A 24,331-nucleotide genomic window follows, 5' to 3' on the forward strand; every position below is an offset into this window, starting at 1 on the left:
TTCCCTAAGCAAAACTCTCAGATTGACTGAAACAGAGTGGATTTTCATTAGAGATTCTCAAATCTGGGGACTAATGAATGGACCCTCCAACTCCCACAATGGCTGCCAGGTAAAACCCAGGGAACTAGCAGGTTTGTACCACTTAATACAGTTCTACAGCCCACTGACTGCAGCCTCAGAGAACACAAATTGGGAACAATTAGAGCAAACCCCAGTGATATGAACAAATCCACAAATTGCGACCCAGTAAAATTAATAAAATACCCTTTTAAGGACAGTAGGATAAAGACTCAGAAACTCTCTTCAGAGTCATGTTTTTGACAATTCATTCCTTCAGGCAAATCCCTCAAAAAGGAATCTTATCAAACTCAATATTCTTCAAGAAGAAATTCTGTTTTCTTTTTTTGATGCAAAATGATCTGTTGTTCACACGGACCATACTCTTTGTAGACACAACACTGTAGGACCAATCTCGTCAGGCCTCCCTAAGCTTTGGATTCAAAATCCTCTTCCAGATCCTGCTGTGCAAGTGGAATAGACTCCCACTACAGCCACTTCTCCACCTTGCCAAAAGACTACTACTTGTCGGCAAAATCTGTTTGCATGAGCCACTCCTCTCAAACTAAGCCAGGTATTTCAAGCAGGTCTTTACTAAAAGGGTTCATTTCAAGTGAAGCTTTCTAGGAGGCCCTCTCAAGGACAGCTGCTTTTTCAGGTATCATGACTGGGTTCAGAAAATGACAGGATTCTGCAGTCTCAGACACTCCATTCAAGTAAGAATGAGTTAACTTATTAGCAGTAATTTTAAAAGCCAGCAAATATCATCACCTGGGTATATAATGCGTTCAACTTCTGCTCCAGATACAATGCACGAGGATTTGAGAATTTAGAGAAAACTTGTAAGTGGGCTATTAGTTGCCTGTAAAACAAAACAAACCAATTATTTTTTTAAATGAACAGAAGATACAATCCTGCATTATCATAAACAAATAGGGAACTTTCAATAAAATTGATTAACAAGGGAAAAAAAAAAAAAAACACCACCAACACATGAGGATCCCAAGTCTACAGCCTCCATTTCAGAAACACAGCAAGAGGTATCCCGTTCCCTCTCCTGAACAGCTCCTTCCAGATGTCACTTCACTGCACAGAGAAGGCCATTTCCTCAGTAGCACTAGATGGACTCAGCTTTTGATGAGAAAGGAATACAAACAGTCAGGACGCAGCCTACTTCTCTCTGCCAGCCCAGCCTGGAACACCAAACAGGTGAATTTACCTCTATATTTATTCACTTGTCCTTAACTGGTGCCCGTTTCACTTCTATCAACATGAAGCGCTGCATTTAGCCACAGACTGTGCTGGACTTATACCAGACTACAAGTACAGATGGGAATCAGTTCCTCTAGAAGTGGCTGTGTCACCCCACATCTGGCCCACCTCCATTTTGTGGGAGGGGAGAGAGGTGATCAGGATAAGGAAGGTGTGAGATCTCCTCTACCATGTGTGCCGTGGGGCTGGCAGAGGCTGTCCTCATCCAGCTGCTCCCCCTGGTAGTTTACAATGAACTCTCCAGACTTAGCTAGGCCACCCTCCTCCATGGCTGGGCTCAGCCAAAGGATGAGTATGACACCTTTTGGCAACCCCACACCGAGCTTGGGGGCAGGTATGGGTCCTCCCGCTGCCTCAGCCGGACCTCATGGGCCGCAGGGTGCAGCCCCATAAGGTCTTTCCTACCGCAGCACAGGCCTGACTGCATGAACTTTCCAGGGTGAAGATGGAGAGGTCACTCCAGAACTCATTAACACGCCTCTGGTAAATCTTTTATGCCTTTGTTACTGCTACCAGGAACTAATGTTTCCACTTAAATACGTGGACATGGGATGGAGGTTGGGAAAAAAAAAAAAAAAAAAAAAATCTTGGACTGTCACTGTATTTTAATTGCTGATAATTTGCAGATACAAGCCAGAATCTGGGAACAAAATGGAACACCTATAAAACACCTGGGATTAAATGACAATTCAGCTTACATATCAAATACTCATGTTCCAAAATGTAAGGTGACATTTTGAAGTTCTCTGTCATTGTAAGGGCCATCCTTTGCAGAAGAAATGGCAAAATACAAATCTTTGTGATGTACTTGTAAAGAACATTTGACAGAGGTCGTCACTTTCTCCATGTATTCATCACTGCAAACAATGACATTACACCAGCATGTAGCTTCAGTCTAAAACACTACCAAATGAAATTCTTTGTCCCCAAGAAGAATATTGGGACCAAGATTTATAACAGTTAGGCAATGGCAGAATTCCCGTATTAAAACACCTAAAAGAATAGTCTCATTTTTCAAAGTGTTTGGCAACGACCATGGTTTTAAAAGACCAACAGGTACACACAGAGAAGCCAGTGGAATGCAGGTACAATGGCCTCCAAAAACTTCAGAATACCACACAATTTTTACTTGAAGTAACACAAACCATAGACTGTCAGCAGGTAATGAGATGATGATAAAATCCAGGCGGGGTCTTTGGGTGTTTAGTACTGTGCAGGCAGAGTTTCTGACTCTAAAGTGTTATAATGCACTGAAGTGCAAGCAAAAGAAGAAAAAGGAATATATATAAAAATATACCTTTCCTCTCATCATGAGCTGCTGAATCTGCCTTTCTGTGAAAGCACTAGCAAGGGAAAACTAACAATACTTACTTAGCAGCAGCTCTTCTTGTTTTCTTTTTTGGTAGTCCTACAGTAATCAGTACCCCTTCTTCCTTTTCTTCTTCCTCCTCCTCTTCCTCCATAGCAACATCATTCACCTCTTCACCAGGTACTTCTTTTGCTGCTACTGCACCACTAGTTTTCTTTCTAAGATCCTGAGATGGAGCCACTAATGAATCTGCTGGGTAGTACTCATTTCTGTGTTTAAAAAACAAAAGGAGGAAGGAAGGAATTAAGAAGCATAGCATTTTACAGGGTTTCAGGGCAAGAACAACCAAAAACTCCACAATCTACCATCCTCATTATTAATGGCACTGTGTCTTGGGACACTATATGACTAAAAATTCCCAAAGAAGCGTATTCAGCAAGTATATGCTTCTTTGCCTGCAAGTTGCAGAGACTGGAGGTACCTGGTGGAGAGGAGAAGAGAAACCAAATCACTGAATTACTAGCAGTCTGTAAAGAGGTTATGTGGAGGGCATAGGGGTTGTGTTTGCTCGAGTGGGCAGAGGAACAGTGAGTATGTCAGTAAGAGAGCAAGTGAGGAAACTACTCTACCTGCTACAGTTTGGTTCAATTTTTCCAGGAATGCAAGCAAAAAATAGGTTTTCTAATCATAGCAAAGGAGTATCAGAAGCCTCCCCCTTCCATGAGATCACATGTACTCCGTGTGTATCATACTATCTGATATGTGCACATGCAAGCACACCATTGCTGTCCCTCCAGGGGCAGGAAACTGAATTAGCCTCTGAAAACCAGCATTTTCTCCATCTTGGAGGAAAATATTTTGGTCTTCTGTGATTCCAAATTAAAATGTATTTTCACTTAAAAAAAAAGGGGGGGGGGCGGGCGGAATCTTTATTTCCATTGAAATTGCTCCCTAATGGAATAATGAGGCTGTGACAGTTGCAAGTCAATAAATGAGAGACTGACTGAGCAGCAGAAACGTACTGCCAGTTTCATTTCAGCCTGCTTCTTGTGTGATGTTTCTAACACTTCAATCAAAAGGTTATCTTAACTGGAAACAGACATGTCAGCCATGCATTCAGGAAATAAAATCTATAATGGGATAGCCACAGTCTTAAAGCTTAGCAATACACTGAAAGCAAAGTGTCCTCTCAACTGAAAAATAAATCTTACTTACCTAATAAATCTCAAAAGAAGTGGAGAAAGTTCCCTTGACCTAGGCTCCACTCTGTCTGGAAACTTATCCAGTGCTTTCCACAGTAGAAAACGGAAGTTTGTGTGGTCTAGACGCTCACTGCAATCTGTTCTAGTCCTCAGCTTCTCCAGGAAGACACTCCCCACCCCTCCCTCTGGCATCTCCTCGCTTTCTGTTTCAGAAATCCTTTCCTCCTCTTCATCTAGTTCATTTTGCAGCTCCATTTCTATAGAACAGATGAAGAAAATCTCTTCAGGTTATTTCATAATCACCAGTAGCAAGGGATCAGTCCCTCATTACAGAAGTAGTACTTTTGTTGATGTGTATCTGCTTAGATAACTGTATTTAACACTGACTTGAAAGACCTGCATTGCTTAGAAAGTATTCTAGGATGCCTTATAGCCCTGACGCATCTCAGTTAAGCTCAGTTCTCTTGACTAACAGAGAAGTCCACACATGGCTGCATGCTCATGGCTCTGTCATGAAATCATAGACTCCATACACCCATACGTAAACCTTAAGACACACCTAAGAAAAACAGTGTTTGCAGGAATTCCAGTGAATTTATGGAGCAGAAAGATTGTTAGCTCCATTGTACAGGTTTTATCATCGCTCCTGATCAGTCTGGGCAGAGCCAGCTGTAAGCAGGGACAGAACTGCTGCATGGCTTCCCACAACCTTCAACTCCCTTCTGTAATGCAAGTGCCTTTTCTATCTACTTCTTGGTGTTTAGGACAGAAGGAGACACAGTCTTTTCCCAAGCCTCTCCATTCCTGCCCAGGACATGATGCTGATAGTCAAGAGCTCTGGTTCTTAATTCCCCCATCACACTTATATTTGGGGCACATAAAAACACAGTCATGTCATTCACAATTAGCTGGGTTACTGTCATAACGTTTAGGAGCTGTGACTTACCAGCACAGGTAGCAGCCCTCTCCAAATGTTCATATAAGACCTTCCAGAACTGTTTATTCTCCATTTCCTTTGCATGAGAACTAACAAAGCATAAGACGTGAAATTAAAAGGAGAATAATAAAAGCCATGTGTCACTAGCAAGTTAACAACTAACACAATCAGAGGCTTTGATCACTGCTTTAATGTGAGTGTCTGAAGACAGGACATCTGCACGATACAGCTGTAGCAACTCCTTGCCTTTACTCATGGATCCCAAATGTCAATTGTTATTAAAATAATCTGGTTGTATCTCATGAACTCAAATTGCATAAAAATGTTCTGAAGTTTTTTACTGACTTCTTCACAGTAACATCATATAGAACCAAAGGAAGAATTAGCATGGACATATCTTTTGAAGAGCTGGCTCAATATTTTTTTATTAATTTACTAGTTTGAAGGGGAAAACCCCATCCTTTATATCATACAACAGAGGGGACAAACCAAGAAGATAAAGTCATGCTGAAAGCAGACACTCATTTCTGTATTTAGTTCAGCTGTCACTATGGTAAGTCTTCCCTACTCTTTAGTAGGCTTTAGAGGTTTTCCAGTAAGGACAGAAAAGTCAGAGGCAGAAGTCTCTCTCAGTTTCCCTTACTCCATTAAGCGCTTGTGAAACACTACTCAAATCCTGCTACCTTTGACTGAAAATTCTATTTGACTCTGTTTGTTGCAAGTTCCCTTTAATAGTAAGAAAAATCAGAAACTAACTTACAAAGTAAGAGTCTACACAGGCTGCAATTTATTTGAGAGATCAATTAGTTTCAGAAGATTTCACACAAAGGTGCTCATGCACAGGTCTCTCCAAATCAGACATTTTAACCTTAGCTTTTGTTCACAGAACAATGGAAGGAATGTTCTGTGAGACAACCACAGATTGCAGCATTCAACTGCATATACTCACGTTATGAGTTCAATTACAGGATCCCAGAGGGGGCTGAAGTTAATATAAAGCATTCCCAGTAAATACCGAAGAGGTACCTAGAATGACATACAATACCATCTCGTTGAGATGTAAAAAACAATCGTTAAAGACCAACCAACCTCCTCTAACCTTTCTTTCTCTCAAAGATGAAACTTTGATCAAAGACATTCTCAGAAGTACCACAAGTAATGAAGCAAGTCACACACATCATCATTCCTTGTCTTGTAGCTGCATGAGGAAACCTAGAGCCCATTTACTGTAAGCTGCACTGAGATCTAGTCATCATATCCACATACCATGAATGTGCAAAAATCAGTTCAGCACAGCAGATGATCTGGATTGCCTGCCTCCCTGTTTAACTTCATGGCTGCCATAGCAGCATTAGGGACCTCAGAAAGAGGAAGGTTTGTCCTGAGGAGTCTTTATTGCACTAGGCCTAGAAGCATGTCCTCTGGACTGGTTTCTTGCTGACCTACATGCAGCAGGACTGACCTACAACCCTTCCTCACAGGAGCTTACAAGTCAAGGTAAAAAAAAATTGTACAGGTACAGCAACAGCCAGAAAAATTATAAAAAAAAAACCCCTCCCACCAAATCCATGATCATTTAACTAGTAAAATTGTGACCCTTCCAACACCTAGAAGGTGAGGTCCCCTTTAGCTCAGCAGCAGAGGAGATTCAACAGTCACAGGCATACAAGATTTTCACCCTGCAACAAGATGCAGAAGCTAGGCTCTCCAGTGGCCAATGGAAATCCTACCAACGTTCAACCATGCTGAGGGTATGGCAAGGTCATGGTTTTAAATTTGCTCATGACTTGCTTCTGCCTGGAATCATTTGTCTTCCTTTCCATGATATCAAAATCTGATTAATCTGCTTGTGGGCCATTTATCTGGAGAGCACTGTTGTTCTACTGAATAGCCAAGAGAACGCAATAGTCCCAAGGGCAATGGGAGCTGTGATCCCTACTAAGAAGTACATTTTCTAAAACCTAATGTGGGAGCTAACTGATTTTTTGATGAACTCTTACTAAAAACTCTGCAATCCTTTTGATGGAATAAGAACGTTCTCTTGCAATACAGGAATGTAACAACTGCTTTTTGACAATAACGATTTACCTCCTGCAAAGATCCACTTGGTACTGCAGACTGCACTAGATCACATCTTAGTTTCCTCAAATGGAGAAGTTTCTCTCTGTAATCATTCACTGTTGCTGGCACAAGTTCTGCTTGGAGCAATATGGCAAATACTGGCTGGAGTTCCCCTATGCCATCACCCTGAACAAACAAGTGACATGCATTTTCTTAGAGAATCCTTTTCTCATTGAAAGATATTTCAACAAAACTACACAGAGTTCCAGCCATTATGGACCAAAGAACAAAGACAAGAGACTTGCTCTGGTTTCCACCAGGCATCAAAACTCACACATCTGAAAACATCAGGCACCAGGGGGACAAAGAGATAAAACTGGAATGTGAAAGCACAAAAGCAGAGAACAACCTCTACCAGACATATGCTTTGTTTCTGCAAAGTGGAAAACAGTTCACACACAACATCAAACACAGATGGCTTTGAAATGTTAAATTAAAAGTTCTAGCCCTACCTCAATCTGTGTAGAAGGTGGATTCTCAAAATGGTTTAGAATTCGGACGGTCAACAGTCGGACCTATCCAAAGCAGAAACGTATGTCAGAAGCATGTGGGAGAATGCAGGCTACATATGCAGGCACATACACACCTACAGAGAGGTTAACGTTTTGCACAGGAGGCTGATTTCACTAGGTTCCTCCTGGAGCTGGGAAATGGATAAGCTCCTGCAGTCTAGCAGGCAATTCAAAATGAACACATTAGGCTCCTGGTCTGATTCACCTCTAGGGAGAGGCAAGCCTCCTAGGGCTGAAAGTTAACCTGTTAACTCATGCCCCACGGCAGCCTCTTAGAAATGGACAAAGGCCTCAAAAGATACTACGGAAGTAATTGCTTTACATAGTCTCCTGTTTCTCCTTTAGCCTTTGTAATTTAACTTGGGTTACTTAAATTGCATTGTTAAAATACAAATCACCTTGCACGTGCTCAAGAAAGCAGATTACCTTGGAAACACCAGTGGAAATATTAGGGTGCAACTTCTCAAACAACTCCATTAGATTCCCTTGGGAAAGCGGTTCCTGGCAGCCACACAATACCAACCTCGTGTAATAGAGGTCAGCTAGCAGCAATGCAGAGGGGTCTGAAGGGAAAGTGCTAAAACAATGGAGTGTTTTATTAGCATACAGAGAGCACCGCAACAATACAGATATTTGAAAATAAGGCAGTAGTGACGATAACAATATTGAGGGAAAAATTCCACTTGACTTCAGACTCTGGTGGCACCAGCAGGCCAGTGAAGTCAGGCTTCACCAGCACACTGGCTTGCAGCCTCGAAGCCCAATTACCTATGACAGCCCAAGATGCATGAGATTCTTCCTTTGTATTAATCAGGCTTGTCAGGCCGGACCCCCACACACATAGCTGCAGAAAACAAATCTGCATAGGTCAGACAAGGGCTGCTGCTACTTTACCTTAGGTGAGACACCAGGAATCCTACCTGCCCACAGAGAAACCTGCTTTGGCTATCGTACATCCCATGCTCCAAGTGGGTTTCACACCCCCAGCCCAAAGCTGGCAGAAAAGCACTAAACTGAAGCTCCCTGCCTGATCTGGGCAAGCTGTTTCATCTCCGTCGTGCCTCAGACACGGGCACCATGATTTCCTAACTGAACAGGATGTTTTGAAGCTCAAGTTGCCAAAGACTTGGAGATGCTCGAGCCCAACAGTGACGGGAGATGACAAGTTCATCAGGATTTGCTGGAGAGACATCAATGGTCTCCCTCAATCCCTCCACCCATTCAGTTATGTGTGCTAATTATAAGGAGAATAGAGATACAATAAATAAAATGGAGCATAAAAATCCTCCCTCCTACTGTGGAAAAAGCACACTGGTATGTAAGGACATAGTGGAATCCCAACGCCATAAGCAAACTGCAGAAGTTCAGGCTTTTCACACAACTCAAAGCACTGTTCCTGTCTCTTTTATCATTATAATGTAACACAGTTACTAAGCATAGCACTCCTATGGTAAAACTAGAACTAACTTATTTGACACAGTACCCTGCAGCTGTCTAAGAAAGCTTCAGTTTGCAGAGAACATGTCACTGAACAGGCACTACATCTACCTGCTTCTCCAAACAAACAGTGCCTACAACATTGCTACCTCACATAACCACAATAATGAAGCAACGCATCAGCACAACAGAACGGGCAACACACAAAGAGGCATTTAACAAGCTTAACAAGCCCCTACATAAAGGCAAAGTCAACTCTGCTGTATCAAGGAGAACCACGAAGGATCACAGAACAGGCAGAGTTTACTTACGTGACCAAGCTCTTGACACGCTCCACAGGTAATAAATGGAGTATTTCAGAAGACTCCGCCAAACTAAGAAGAGTACTTACAGCTTGGCAGGCCACAAACAGGCTTCCTGGAGCAAAGAGAGAACAAGAACAGCCTGTATATTTACTCAGCTCTCAATGACTTGTGCCTATAAACTTTGGCACTTCAGCAATGCTCTACAGTATGAGATTTTCAAAGCTGTCCCATAGTACTTAAAGATTGTGTATTTGTTCATGAACGAAAGGTGAGTTTGCTGAATTTTGTTACAGCAGTCGCATCTCCTTCCTAAACTCTCAGCCTCCTTTAGGGATGGAGGGTTTCCCTGAAGCACAGGAAAGCCAAAGCCCTTCCAGACAAGAAAAGGGAAGGGCAACTCCTTCCCCCTAACACTCCTAAATTAGCAAGTAGGTTGTTTAAAAAAAAAAAAAATTAAAATTCCCTTCTCCATCATCTCTTCCCAAGCAGAAGAAACACTGTTCTTAAACCAGGCAAACTGAAGAACATTTTTAAAGGATATAATTTCCTTACATGCTGCCAGGTGCCATGAAAAAAAAGAGGAAGTAAGCATTCATTTCCCATTTATTCCTTTGAAAATGTCCCTCTATTCCAAGTTGATTAATTCCCCAGGTGTGTGCCGAGTCCTGCTCACCATTAACCTCATAAGATGCTCCTCAAAGAGAGGAGAAGAAACAGCAAGTAATGGCAAGTTGAAGCTTTCTGCATCTATTAGTGTAAGGGCACAGGTCCCCAAACTGTAATCTACATATCATTTGGTAGTAGTACATCTGTGCTGGACAAAAATAGAGGCTCCCACCTCACTATACACACCTATATGATCAATAGGATAAGCACTTCCATACAGGCAGTTACCCCCAGCTGCCAGGTGTAACTTGCTGTTGATCTGTCCCAGTTCACAAGCCAGCTTCCCTGCACTCCACAGCAACTGTAGAAAAATACCCAGTTCTGGCACTTGCACTTTGCCTCAGGCCTGAGAGGCCAGGCAGGTCAAACAGGGAGCACAGGGCTGCGGTATGCCTTGCACAGGCAGTGAGAAGAGACTGGAATCCTAGTAGAAGCTGAAGGAACTGCAGAGAGCATGGAGCTGGAAAGAATGCCTGAGGATGAAAAAAGTGTCCAGGAACCCTAGCTTGGGAGTATGGTGATGAAAATCAAGGAAAGAAGTGTAGCATGGGACAATAGGAAGCAGGAGTGTAGGACAGAAGTTGCATTTGTTTTCTTTTCTCTTATGGGCAAAGAAAGAAATAGCAACATGCCTCTTACGCAAACACAGAGCTGGTGCACAGCTTACTACTACTGCCACCAAGGATGAGACCCAAGAAAAGTTTGGGTATTACTTTCTTAGAAGTAGTACATTGCCACTAAAATAATCATCACAGCATGCAAACTCTGCAAACAGGATAGAAGAAAGGGCTAAATCAGAAAGGACCATGCCTGACAAAGACTGGAGAAGAAAAAGCAACAGAGCCAATTGTCAGATACATTTAGGAATGGTAATAAGGGCATTATAAAGGGAAAAGGCCAGACTCTAGACAAGTCCTTTCAAATCAAAGAATGATGAACACTGAACCTGGGGCATTCCAATACCTGCTCATACTTTGGCACAATCCCTATACTTGCAATCCCCCTGAGTAACAGCTGCCCTGCCCGATGCAAGCACACTTAAAACATTTTTTTTCTGGCCAGAGAGGGAAGACAACTAGTGACCACCCATGACTGGAGGAAGGATGCAGCATACTAGAATTGGTGCTGTCACTTAGGTCAGAGATGGTAATGTCCCAAACTTTGCACTATAGTTTGGAATAGTATAATTGGAGCTTGTGAGTCAACAGTCTCTCCTTCACTTGACTGCTTCAGCCTGGATCTGGTTTAGATTGATTTCCATCCTCCTTTTTTTTTCCCTCGCTTTCTTCTCCTCCTTCCCAATTATCTCTGTCCTCCACTTTGCAGAACATCTGTTGCCCCATTATTATTATCAACAACAAATGAAGAATCATTTCCTGGAGGGTGTTCCCTCCCAAGCTTTGCTCTTCTAGTTTTACCTGAGCTGGTCAGTAAACTTCAATACAATGCTAGTGCTATTAATTTTCATACTTTGTGTCATCAGAAAAACTGCTTTATATTTTTTTTCATATATGATCAAAAAGCAAATAAACAGGAAATCACTGTAACTGACCTTTGCAGAGGCTTCCTTTGTCAATGGCTGTGAAGAGAGAGTCTATAAAATTTGTCACATGGGGCAGAATGTTTTCTTTGTCCATTGGTCTGTCCAAAACAAATGAGAAGACTTTTATCTCTATGTTACACTTATACCTACACACATATTGAAGCTTTCTTTCACATCTATCTTGTATTAAATTATGGATAACTCACTCCAAGTTTGAAACCAGCAGCAAACCATTTTTGCTATTTCAGATTCAGAGTTTAAGTGGTAGCATTCATTGCACCTTCTTCCCAACTATTCCTTCCATACAAGATCATCATAATTATTGAAAAAAACCACTGGCTAGAGAGGACAGTGCTTAAAACACTGAAACATGTCAAGAACATCTCTATGTACTACACTATTAAATTTAGGCAGTAAGCAATCAAGAAACTGATATTCTATTCCTGATTCTACTATTGATTCAGTATTTCCACACAGTATTTTTTTGCCTTCTAACCTTGGTTTCCCCAAACTAGGGTTAGTAATTATTATCCTTCCTTTAGCAAAATGATTTCTGACAGATGGTGAGCTAGGCAGTATTGCAGAAGCACATGACAATAGTACCTTAGAACATCGCTTACCTAATATGTGGCAGTACAACCAAGGCAACCCAAGGCTGTGAAAGGTCAGTGATGTCTTCCTTCTCTGGTAAGTGGATTAAAGACAGTACATGATCCAACACCAGTACTTCTGCCTTTCCTCTTTGTCTTTTACTTGTTTGTTGCCTTGTATTAGAGCTAAAAATAAAACCAAACTTTTTAATAACCAACCACTGCGTATCAGAGATTTTTCCTTTTCCTCCCATGATATTGAAAAATTATGTTTGTTACTTCTAGCAAACAGAACTTAGACAACCCAAGGGATTTTTTTCTTTTTAATGTCCTCCACAGTACAAAATATCATCTAGTCACGCTGAGGACCACAAAACATGGCCCACATGAAATGTCAGGTCTTTATTTCAACTTCAAATAACATTCCTAGAAGGGAACGCACTAATTCTCAGTTGGACACCCTCACAACTAGGACATATAGCCTCTAGGAGCACCTAAGAGTCATCTCTGTAATTACTGTTAAAAAACAATGATCACACTGACAATAGACTAATGGATGACAGAAAACAACCAGTCAGGTAAAAGTTTAGGGACTTAAAAGGACTCACAAACTGAGCCTAAATCAACAAGCCCATCTGCAGGAAGAAAGGATTGACACCATACTGGAACATATGAACAAAAGTACTTCACACCCCACGGAGAGCAATCTTTACATTCCACCCAGTGCTTGCAAGACCACAGTTAGAAGGCTGCATAGTCTCCACCCTTCAAGAAATACAGAAGCTAACAAAAAGAAAGCATCAAGAATCATTAGAGGCTTAAGAAACAAAATTTACAAAATAAAACTCAAGGAATTAGGATTATTGGTCCAGAGAAAGAAGATTTCAGATGTTTCTGATGATCAAAGCCTTTTATCTGCAAAAGCTGGATGCAGAGAGTAAGAAATAATCTGTTCTTTATGTTCCCTGCAGATAAGAGAAGCAGCAATGGATTTAAACTGCAGTAAAGGAAGTTTAATTCATGCACTGAGGACTGGGAAGGAAAAAAAAACCAACAAACCAAACACCTGTGTAACCATGAAGACAGCAAAGTACTGGCACAGACTGCCAGGGGCAGCTTGGGAATCTCCAGAATTGAAGTATTTAATAACAATTTGGTCAAACATCTTTCAAGACTGGTTCAGGACTTGCTAATTCCATCCTAGATAGGAGACAGAGCATGCAACTCTTGAGATGTCTCCCAGCCCTAACTTCTACCGTTGACATTGCAGGAGCACAAAAAAGTCCCAAGCAGGACCAAGGTCCTCCCAGCTATGTACTCCATACCACTGAAAATCCAGAGACAACAACAGACAGCGAAAAAAAAGGGACGAAAAACAATTATTTTGACTCAAACTTCTGTTCCCTAAACCCAAATACCTCCACTCTATTAAATAAAAGCAGGAAAAACCCACAGAGTGGATTACTTTTCGGAAAGATAAAACCTTACCTAAAAGGCAATACAAGTCCCCACTCTGCAGGTGAAAGTTTTCAATTATCTGTGCTAGACTGATTAGAACAATCATTATCAGTAGATTAGCAACCGTCATTCTGTGCTTGACAGTGGTTACCCCCAAATCTTTCCAAAGAGTCTCCAGGGGTAAAGCAACTCTTCACTGCAACAAAGCTAGCTTTGTAACTAGAAGCAGTCAAGCTGTGCCAGCACAGTCCTGTATCTGGATTAATTACATGCCCTTTGGTACTCAGCTGTGGTCTTTGGTAAGACTACAGTACTGCTGCCAAGAAAGCTCCTGGACAAGAAGTATGCATACAGGGAAGAAAGATGGGGTATAGGCAGCAGGTTAGTAATGATGAGAACCTAAACTGCAGCACTCACTACAAAATTAATTGCTCAAGGATGTGGCGTGCATCTTGGTGTAATAAATCCCCATCACACACCTACCACAACGCTTGCTAGTCTTTTTATATCAGTTATAGCCTTTACAGAGCAGTAGCTCTTCTCAAATAATCTCAGAAAGAAAAATGGGATCCTACCATATCACCTGGTTTGCAAATCTGCCAGCAACACTGCCATTTACACAACTCCAGCAAATATTGGGGGGCAACTTTTACATAGCTCTGCACTGCCTTCAGGCTTGAAGCCATGCAGACACATCTAGTGTTTGTTAAACTTCAGAAGTCTCACCTGATGGATGATTCAGTGAAAACAAGAGGATACTTTTCAAATGCCATTGAACCAATAGTAGGAGGCTCTGCTTTGACCAGAATGAGTTTAGCCAGAATTGCCGTCGCCTCATCCTTTGTGATGGCATCTGTGCCAGAGAAGCAATGCTCAATGTACTCTAGAAAGCATGGAAGAAAATGCTGAAGGGACCAAAAAAAAAAGTCAAGGATTGGTAAGTCTCCTTAATCATGATCAAATCCACAAAAAACACACCATCAAATCTACAAAAAAGACACAACACCAGCCACAGAGGAATCCAAACACTCACAAACAAGCCAGCAAAGCACCAGACTTACCAGTCCTGGTGCCCCAAGTCACCAGCACACAGACATCCTCTTACCCCAGCAGGGACAGTGATTTGATGTAAAAACTCAGTTTGCCCCAAATCTAGTCTCATCAGGACATTCCAGATCCCTGACTTTACTTTCACCTCCCCCTCTCAGATCACCAGTTCCAGGCCTGATCTATCAGACATCCCTTATTCTTCATTTCCACTTACCTTTTCCAGAACCCCTTCATCCCATCCATAACAAGCCCACCCCTTCAATTCCCAACAGACAAACTTCTTTTGTGAGCACAGATACTTGTCACCTTCTCCAACCCTGAGCACCACTATCAAACTTCAATACAATGGTATAAGTAACCTCTTTCACTCTTACCAGATCATGCCAGAAGTTTAAATAAACATCATGTCAATAAATGAAAATGCTTCAGCATACAAGGCAGGTAAACATACTATGGATTTCCCAGTTGCTCCCTTTGGCAACAAAAATAATCAAAATGCAAAAAAGCTTCCACCTACCCTCTCAAATTGCTTCATTGTGAACATTGCTTCAGAGAAGTCCAAAAGAAAGCGCCGTTCAAATCCACTTGCAAATACCTGCAAGATGCAAATGAAAGGTTGACAGGAACGCATTAACAAAAGACATTTCATAGTCAATTCTCCATTACCCATGGGACATTTTTTCTGGTTTATGAATCAACCATGCTTTGAACTCGGAGACACCTAGCCTGGCTGTCTGTTCACGGCTAGCAGGGCTTGTTAGTTCAGCCACACACAGCAATCCTGTGACAGTCCTTTTTATCAAACCCTGCTGACACAATCCTTTTGAACAAACACTGCTGGATCCAAGCTGGCTCTGTGCAAAGACGGCTTCGATATCTCTTTAGTGTGATGTGGAAAATGTAAACTGAAAGTTCTAGGACTGCAGCATAGACACACCAACTGTTGGTGTAAGGAAAAAGCTTAGACACAAAAGATCTTTCAACTCAGCATTCTTCTGTGTAGCAGGCTGCAGAAAGTTTACCACTTCATGGGCAGGGCCAACCTCTCTGCTTCTGAAGGACCCCAGATAGAAACAGTCCTTTGAGATACCCAGGATCAATGCTCCTCAACACTGTGATGTGCAACATAGAAATACACACCCAGATCTCCCTTTCCCAGACCCTTCAGAAGACAACAACAGCTTTTAGCCTCGTCCAGTTTAACAGGAGCCCACACAAAAATCCTCACATGTTAGAAGGACCATGCCTCCTGGGCAAAACTGGAATCATGCCACAGGCAGAACCAATCTTACTTAAACAAAGTCAACACTAAAGACCAGCTGAAATTTGATCTTTTTTAAACAACTGCAAGAGCCTTGTTCTCCCATTGTAAATCACATGACATCTTTTCTTTCAAATATTTTTTTACATATACAGTACAACTATGGTCCACACTGTAAATTGCAAAATTATAATGTACTGTAACAGCAAAACTGAAGAATCAGATTCCATAGTAGCATCTCTTATTAATCTTTGCAACACTGCATTTGATAGGAAAGTATGGAGCTAATCCTGTCAATGCTTCAGGAGCAATGGTAGTACTGAAATATGCCTACCCCCATACTTTCTACATCAAACTGCACTTGCTTGACCCTTGTTCACAAGGCTAAGACATGCTCACTACATGCTTGGCAACTCAGTGAAAAATATACTATTTTCGTTAAGTCCAACCCACTGACCTGCTTTATAATCTAAGGCAGAACATGTCCCTTCTCTGTTCTCCCTCCTTTCTCTACAGAGGCTGTAGGTGTTTGAATCAGAGACTGGTTTTCATTGCAAAGATGTCTGCCACAGTGACACTGCAACACTAACAGTCTGTGTAAGACTGACAAGGAGTCCCATGACCTCAGCAGATGTTATTTAAGGCATTGGGCAGCTTCCCCCTTATCTGTGCAAGAAGGCTAAAGGGAACCTTATAGTATATTCCTCAACCTGAAGTGGAATGTCCTGAAATCAGCCTGCTCTAGGAAACTTGAACTCTGGGATCTCTCCTGTAAGCAGCAGTCCTTGTTACCTTCTCAATAGCTTCCCTGGTCAAAGAATCAGGCAAGAAAACATTCTCGGCCAACAGGAACGCAGAAATGGTGTTCAGCAGGGTCTTGCAGCAAGATGATGAGAGATCTGGTGTTTGTAACATTTTTATTAAAGTCTGAAATGAAAGAGAGAGAACTGATATTCATCTATGAAGATGATTGCCTAGTCTGAATGGCCTGGACAGTCCCTAGATCAAAAGGGCATGATGTTCTCAGCTTCAACCCACAGAAACAAATCCTAATCGTCCTGTTGAAGTTTCAGGGCACTAAGCCTACATTTGAACCCAATGGAGTCAAATGTATGTGAAGCTGGTAGAACTGCTCTACCACTGATATGGAAGTCTAGGTCTCCTCCACAGAGGCAGGAACTTGTCTCTAGAAGCAGCAGCCCGCTTTTCCCCTTGCTCACTTAAAGGAGGACTACCTCAGCATTACGGTACAGAGGTAAATACTCATGGGATTGGAGAGGTAGCAATACTCAAAATAAATGTCTCTGTTCACCCAACTCAAATCCTAAGCCAAATGACGCATCAGAAATCTATACAAGTGCTTCAGCTGACCACACCTCTTCAATATTCAGTTGATACTTCTCTGGAACATCAGCCACAATGATGGTCTGACCTACCTGACAGACATCTTCAGGCAGTGAGATTTTGGATCCATTTGCATGTTCTGCTAGGATCAGATAAGCTTGTAGAATCCTTTCCATCTGCTCTGAAGCCATACAGCAGTTGGCCTTAGTTATTTTCCTCTGCAAGTCTAAGAGTGACTCCTGTTCAAATAAAAAAGGAAAGCAAAAGGTTTCAGAGAAATGATCAGACCCGTTTCACTTACTGCTATTTGAAAGGCATTCTAAAGAATCATCTCATCTGCCCAAAAAACTATTGTTGACCCTCTCATTCATGTTCAACAAACTAAACCCTGGAAAAACACTATACGATTTCCATTACGTAAAAACACACATCCCAGATTCCTTGGACAGAAATACAAATACCTCCGAAGATCAGGGTCTCCTGAAAGGCCAACACATGACATACAATATAGGAAAGAGGAAGAGAAAGAAATACTTGTCCCCAGAGGCACTATGGTATAGGAGCACCCAGCTTTCACCAGAATTATCAGAACTTAAGTACTTTTACACTTTCTGTATCATTATGCTAATGTAGATGCTGAGAGGTTACTCATATCATTTACATTATACAGACAATGGAGCTGCTCTGGATCACTCCCATTAGTGTCCCTTTCTGTCCAGAGGATATAAACTCCCATCCTTGATCCTGTAAACTGAACTCAATTTAGAGAGCTATCATAGACTATGTGAGTATTTCCCTCTGAGAAAGATAACCCATGCACCCACCAGTTCCCAGGGTGAAAATAGCAAAGCTTATTAAAAACAAAGGGAATTATATGACCAATTGCCAAGATTTCATCACAACTGCAGATGCTGAGTGACTGAGATCCCAGGGATACAAAATACCCAGTGGCAAACAATTCTGTAGCTAATGACAGTAGTTATTGCCTGACTATCATACAGGATGAACAGGGTGGGATTTTCTGGGAAACTATGGTCACAGGGAGGGAGTTCCAAGAAGGAACAAACAGGATTACTTACCTATGCTGGAAGGACTACCCTAAAGTAAACCGATGGCACTCAACTGTGCTCCCTCAAACCTCAGAGTGTGACCCCAAGCAGCAACACAGGAACACCCAGACTGAAAATACTCTGCGATTTTCAGTACTTGGCTCCAAGGCTTAAACTTGTATCTCCAGCTTCAGCCCAGGTCTTTGCTGTAAAAAGAGGCTGCAGGGCAAAAAGCTTCCCCTTTACTGTCACAAAGTGGTTTTGGAACCACTAATATACCTAGTTCGGCAATATAAAACAAGCCCCAGCATTCTACCCCAGCAAGGGGTCTGCGATGTCTGTAAAGGCAGATCCTACAAACTCTCCTTGCCCAGCCATGGGACTGAGCTCCAAGTCTCACACACAGCAGTTCCTTTCTCACTCACAGCACAGCACAGCTGCCAGGGCCACTCTGAGCTTAGAAAAGAAGGATGGGGTTTTTCCCTTGCATGTGACACTGTATTTAACGTTTCCAAAGCAGAAAAAAAACCACAGTTCTTGTCCAATAAAACACAAATACTTATCAAGAGAAGTGCATAGGGTTTGGGTTTTTTTCAGTCTCTCATGAATAAAAAAAATATTTAAAAAACTCAGTGTACCTCCAGGCACTTGAAGACAATGTCAAAATGCTCCTTATGAATATGCACTACAGCTGATCTGATCATCTGCTCAAAGGCTTCTCCTACAGTTACCCACGGTAGTTCAATTTCTTCTTCAGTAACAGGCCCCATTTTTAACAGAATTAACTTCATAGCCTGCACAGGAAAAGAGCACATCATGTCCTTATACAATCTAGCAATCCTAAAATTAGTTAGTGCAATGCACTGTTAAAATATTCCAGTGATCTCAATTCTTTCTAGAATGACTACAGGGGGGGGAAAAAAAAGGCCATCACTTAAAATCTGGAATATCAGCAAGCAGTACTATTTCCATATATAGGAATACTCCATAGGAATTACTAAAAACAACCTTCCTATCTCAAAGAATACTCTTAGAAGGTGGCTTTCAGATCCTAGCAAGTAATGAACAACATACTTATGACCAAGATTCCACTGAGGTGAAGATGACAACACTCAATGGTTTCACTGAGCACTGCCTAAGGCTCCATTACAGAAACATTTAAATTGGCAACCTTTTCTTGTCTTTACCGTCTCTGTGCAAGAATGGAACATGTGTCGAACACCCTTGCACATCTCAAAAAGTAGCTGTCCTACACCTTCCACCTTCTCAGGGTGCTCCCCCAGGTCACAGAGCATTAAATTGAAGATTGCATTTTTATCAGAAACCTACAAAAAATAAGGAGAAAAAAAAGTTATCTTCTATTCAGAGCTGCCAGAGGGACTGAGGCAATTAAATGGCTCCATAGCATCACATTACTTTCCTAGTCCTGCCTTCCCATAACCATTCAAATTCATTATTTCTGCAACCACACAAGGAAACTGAACAGAGAAAAATGATCAGCTATTCAGTCACTACAGCCCCCCTGCCCCAAGATGTACACAGGTCTGCTCAGGTCACTGCAGCCAAAATATGTGGTTTTGATTATTCTTATGATTTTAGAGTTAAACATGTGCAAAAATGCACCACTAAACTGGTCCCAACTGAAACACAAAGGTCACTGCACTGGTGTGGAAAGAGATGTGTTATCAGCTGAACACAGAATCCAGTCATCCAAAACTATAACCACACTTGGGAATACTGCAAGGACTTCTGGCCCAAGATTTTAAAACTCTCCATTTCTGAGGACTTCACCTGAAGTTCAGCAATTTCTGAAAACCACCAAACAAATGTGCTTTATTAAGGTTTACCAATGTAGGACAAAAATGAGTATACTCAAAGTTGCTAGCCAGTCTCAGGAATCCTGGCTTTTGTGTATTTTGAAAATACATAAAATAAAAATCAACAACTACCACTCTCATTCCTTACTCCATGAAAGGTTGCTGTCTGATCTTGCCTGATCTTCCTGGGAACGTTATGTACTGTGATTTTCAGGACTGCAAAAAGGTTGTCACAAGAATTTCAGCTCTACAAAGGCCTTAAAGCATTAGTGAAAAAGCCAGTGACCAAATGTGCATTTACAAAGGCTTCTCTTTGCCACTGCTGATATGAAGTGCACGACATTCTCAGTAAAATACTCATTAAAAATGACAACTCAGGACATGCTGAATGCCAGTTCAGGCCTTGCTAACCCTTCTTTGGAGAAAAGCTAATACTGCACATTGAATCCAAGAGCCACCACAGAATAGAGATAGCGTCAAAGTACGAACACCTCACTTACCTTTCTCATTAGAAAGACAAAACTTTCAGCAGCAAAGTTTCTGATGTGAAGTTTGTGGTGAGCCAGCAGGGTGCTGTACATGCTACAAAGACACAAAATAATCCACTGTCTTAAAGGCAATGCAAGAATTGCCACTAATTGGTTTTAAAACTTACATTTTCAGTTTACATTGCCACCTTTTAGAAACTCAAAGTATGTGTCCTCCTAGAGAGGGCAAATACCTTCCTCAACTCGATTCCTTCCCTCTCCCTGGATAAAGGACAGAGTTTTGCAAAAAAGATCAAATGACAGTGCCAGGCAAATTAAGCTGCACTCAGAAATACCTCTAAAATCTCTGTATCCACACAGATTCAACTACAGCATCAAGATTTTCAACATATATACTCAGCAGCAGTAAATGAAACCAAAGTTGATTTGACAAGCCAGATTTGTGTTTGTGCCAAAAGGGTCTCCTGTGCACTTAAAAGTTTCTAAAGATACAATTTACAGGGGTGATAAATATTTGCAGTTCTCTGGTAAGTATCAGTAACAGTTACAGGTGGCTCAGCACGTGTTCAGTGCAGAGTGACTGGTGCCTCAGATTCACAGCCAAGCAGATGTTTTTTCAATATGCCCGACAGGTGTTGCTGGGTTGGGGAGGAAATCTGTAACCCCTCTTTTGCTCCATCTGTTTCACATTGAAAATAGGAGGAAGCAACATGGACCCACTGGCTATGACAAAAAGAAGAGATGTGCTACCACAGCAATGTAAGACTGAACAAGCAGTCATACTGCATCAGGCCATAGGTCCATCCAGCCCGATATTCAGTCTACAGCAGCAGCCAGAAGCAGATGCCTGGGAAAGGTTTAAAAACAGGGCATGCACATACAACATCAGCCTTCAACCACCTGCAGCTCAGGGACTCCCCAAGCCAGAGGTGGCTCCTATGCATTTGGTAACTTGTTACAACTTGGCTGGTTTCCCTTTGAACCTATGTGAACCTTCCACATCCACAGCATTCCGTGGCAAGGAGTTTCAAAGCATACAAAACTGTGCATACCTTATCTGCTCTCTCACTAAACAGACTGGAAGGAAGAAGGGAAAAACATAAAGGGGAAAGTGAACGATGGAAGGACTCAAAGGAATCCATTCAATATTGTTAGTCTAGGTGTCTGCAATTGGGAAAGACAGAAATGATAAAACTATGGTTGAAGTACTTGACAGATACTCAAGACCTGTGTTGAATTTAGACTTGGACACAAGTTTCCAAGATTACTCTGACAATCCAGTGTCTTTCTGAGCTTTGTTTACCCAGCTGAGGTGGATGCTTCCTCTCCTATCCACACAGAAGAAAAGAGGATCAAAGGCCCAAACATGCAGCCCAACTCGCATCCCTCCTCCAATACAGTGGCCCATGAAAGTCAGTAGGATCTCAAAGGAGCTGTGTATGATTAACATCTCTCAGAAAGCATGGAAAGCATGCTAACAAGTATACTGAGGCATTAAGCCCTGTATTTGTGTGGCATTTACATATCTATAGCATCTAATAACCGCTGGTCAAGGCAGACATTAAACATGGCTTTTACCTGTATATGTTGTGTATGTCCTTCACCATCAACCTCCACAAGTATTTGTAGAGATAGGAAAGAGAGGTAAAAGCCCATTCCAGCAGCTCTGTGTCCTGTGTGTCCAGTAACTTGGTGATGGCCAGGAAAAAGTCATGAAAGTGAGGATAGAAATCAGCCTGAAGATCTCGAGCCAGCTGCACCACTAGACTGTGTTTCAGAAAATACACAAGTGTTAGTGCATTTCAAAAACAAACCAATAAAAACCTAGTCAAACATTGTATAATCCAGCATACTCTCTTTGGAAGGAAAGAGAGCATCACCTTTACTTCTCACTTTTATTTACATATTGCCTATTAGGCAGCTGTGGATGGCAAGAATCTTAAGATTTTTAAAAAGGTCAAGCAAATAACAGTAAACAAGGAGACATAAATGATTAACATAAAACAAAGCACATTAATATTCTGTCTGATACTCAGTAAGCACTCAGGCTGATTTGCTTGCCTTGTCATAGTTTTGGGTTTTTTTGGTTTTTTGGGTTTTTTTAAGACTTAGAACCATAAAGCTCTATCAGGGAAATATGACCTCTTTGGGCATCCCATTGTTATATTTTTCTCAGGTACCATAAAGAAAAAGAACACTCACAACAGGATTCATGCTGACTTGTAATACTGTTCTGACTACATTTTGTCACCATATACTCACTCTAATAGCGGTTGATAAGCAAGACTGCCTTCAACTTGCAAATGTGTCTTCAAGCTCTGCACAATGGCACTTTGGTAATAGACCAGCTGGTTGAAGGACTGGCATTTGTTGGCCACTTCATTGTAGAATTGCACTGTTCAAAGCACAAAAGAGAAACCCTGAAAACTAGCCCAGTTCCTGGTAAACATGTAGGATGTTAAAGAATAATAGCTCTCCAGAGCCCAATCAAAAAAAAGCCAATAGAAAATCTGCCATTGGGTTCTGGATGCAGAAGAAATGTATTTTAACAGTTTAAGGAAAGCAGGAAACATGAATAAAAATGACATACCAAAATGCTGAGTGAGGTTCAGTTCCCTCCATTTCCGTAGTCCTTCAAAAAAGTAGGTTTCAACCTCCTGTCAAAACAAAGATAAAATAATAGCTACCACCCTAATGAATGTAGCCTGCAAAGATGAGAGGTTCAAATGAAGAAAACTATCAAGCATCTTCAATATTTGAAGAATATTTCAAGAAATCTTGAGGACTTCATTTCCAAAGGTGCCATGGAATTTCCCTGAAAAGAAAGACTTTTCTTTCTATATTCAAAACACATTTGAAAATATTTTCTGGTGATAGGACTTGTTTACGTAATTGCTTTTTAGACCTCTGACTGGCCTTGGTAATCTAAGATGCCCACCCAGCAAAAATGCTCTGGGAGTTCTTTTGGCATCCTCACAGCTATTGAGTGGGAAGTTCAGAAGAATAAGCCAGCAGGCCAGGAGGTAATAACATGCAAAGCACTACGTTCACAATGATGATCTATAGGACACATACAGATGACCCTTCTTTATGACCTATAAAGACACATGCACACGCTTTGCGTACATGCTGCAAGTATTGCAACTACTCAGAACCTGTAAGTCTTTGCAGGTCCAGCCCTAGGACTGCTGACTGCCACAGCAGCAACTTCCATGCTCAGAAACACCCACAGGCCCACCAGCCACACAGAAGCCATCAGGGTGACGCTGTCAAAGAGTCTCTATAGCAATACTGTGAAGCAGGTTAATAAGTAAAGGAGAACCAAGCACGAAATGAGGCTCTACTGGGAAAGGCAACTTTTCTAGGAGCTTGTTTCCAATTTACCCCTGAATAAATTTTGTGAGTCTTTCATGGAGCAGATCTACTTGCGATGTGATTTCAGAAAATGACCACAATTGCTGTCCTCACCTCAGCGTAGCTTCCAGTTCTGTCAATCCGATGAATAATATCAATATTAACATTGCTTAAGCGCTCCGAAAAGGTAAGAAACTGTAAAACAAAAGGACGTACATGTTTCTTGCTCTGAGAGCAGCCCTTCCAAGTCCCTCTTAATAGCATGCACACTGCAAACAGAAACCCCACTTCTACAGACGGGCTGGCAGGTAAGTGCCTGTCAGGCTGTAAACAGTCCGACCAGAATTTTAAGGCAAAAAAAATACATAAAAGGCTCATGAGTAGGACCGGCCCTCTCCTGCCTCGCTCTCCACCGGCAAGGCTCGCACCCCACGTCTCCACAACACGGTGAAAAAGATGCTGAGAAATCTACCCGGATTTCAACAGACTGGACGGCTCTTGCCTCTCCTGAAACAACGCCTAAGTTCATACCCCCCAGTAGATATTTTTTTATTAAATT

At 41.7% G+C, this 24,331-nt stretch overlaps 1 protein-coding gene across 1 annotated transcript in view; it reads right to left on the reverse strand.

Moving 5' to 3' along the window:
- The window catches only part of UTP20 (UTP20, small subunit (SSU) processome component, homolog (yeast)), a gene marked incomplete at its 5' end in the record, with an annotated part of 64,726 nt that extends 40,759 nt beyond the window's left edge, over positions 1-23,967 (reverse strand). The window contains 22 exons of the mRNA XM_010287570.1: positions 829-919; positions 2,701-2,907; positions 3,854-4,097; positions 4,787-4,866; positions 5,727-5,803; positions 6,866-7,024; positions 7,351-7,413; positions 7,837-7,987; positions 9,159-9,264; positions 11,371-11,459; positions 11,982-12,137; positions 14,136-14,314; positions 14,977-15,054; positions 16,513-16,647; positions 17,157-17,303; positions 18,752-18,907; positions 19,301-19,438; positions 20,431-20,512; positions 21,997-22,185; positions 22,681-22,813; positions 23,009-23,075; positions 23,887-23,967. Of these exons, the coding sequence (XP_010285872.1) occupies positions 829-919; positions 2,701-2,907; positions 3,854-4,097; positions 4,787-4,866; positions 5,727-5,803; positions 6,866-7,024; positions 7,351-7,413; positions 7,837-7,987; positions 9,159-9,264; positions 11,371-11,459; positions 11,982-12,137; positions 14,136-14,314; positions 14,977-15,054; positions 16,513-16,647; positions 17,157-17,303; positions 18,752-18,907; positions 19,301-19,438; positions 20,431-20,512; positions 21,997-22,185; positions 22,681-22,813; positions 23,009-23,075; positions 23,887-23,967 (2,808 nt within the window). The remainder of the gene's footprint in view (positions 1-828; positions 920-2,700; positions 2,908-3,853; positions 4,098-4,786; positions 4,867-5,726; positions 5,804-6,865; positions 7,025-7,350; positions 7,414-7,836; positions 7,988-9,158; positions 9,265-11,370; positions 11,460-11,981; positions 12,138-14,135; positions 14,315-14,976; positions 15,055-16,512; positions 16,648-17,156; positions 17,304-18,751; positions 18,908-19,300; positions 19,439-20,430; positions 20,513-21,996; positions 22,186-22,680; positions 22,814-23,008; positions 23,076-23,886) is intronic.
- Between the last annotated feature and the right edge of the window lie 364 nt (positions 23,968-24,331).

This window comes from Phaethon lepturus, unplaced genomic scaffold, assembly GCF_000687285.1.
Source record: "Phaethon lepturus isolate BGI_N335 unplaced genomic scaffold, ASM68728v1 scaffold1045, whole genome shotgun sequence".
Classification (NCBI taxonomy): Eukaryota; Metazoa; Chordata; class Aves; order Phaethontiformes; family Phaethontidae; genus Phaethon; species Phaethon lepturus.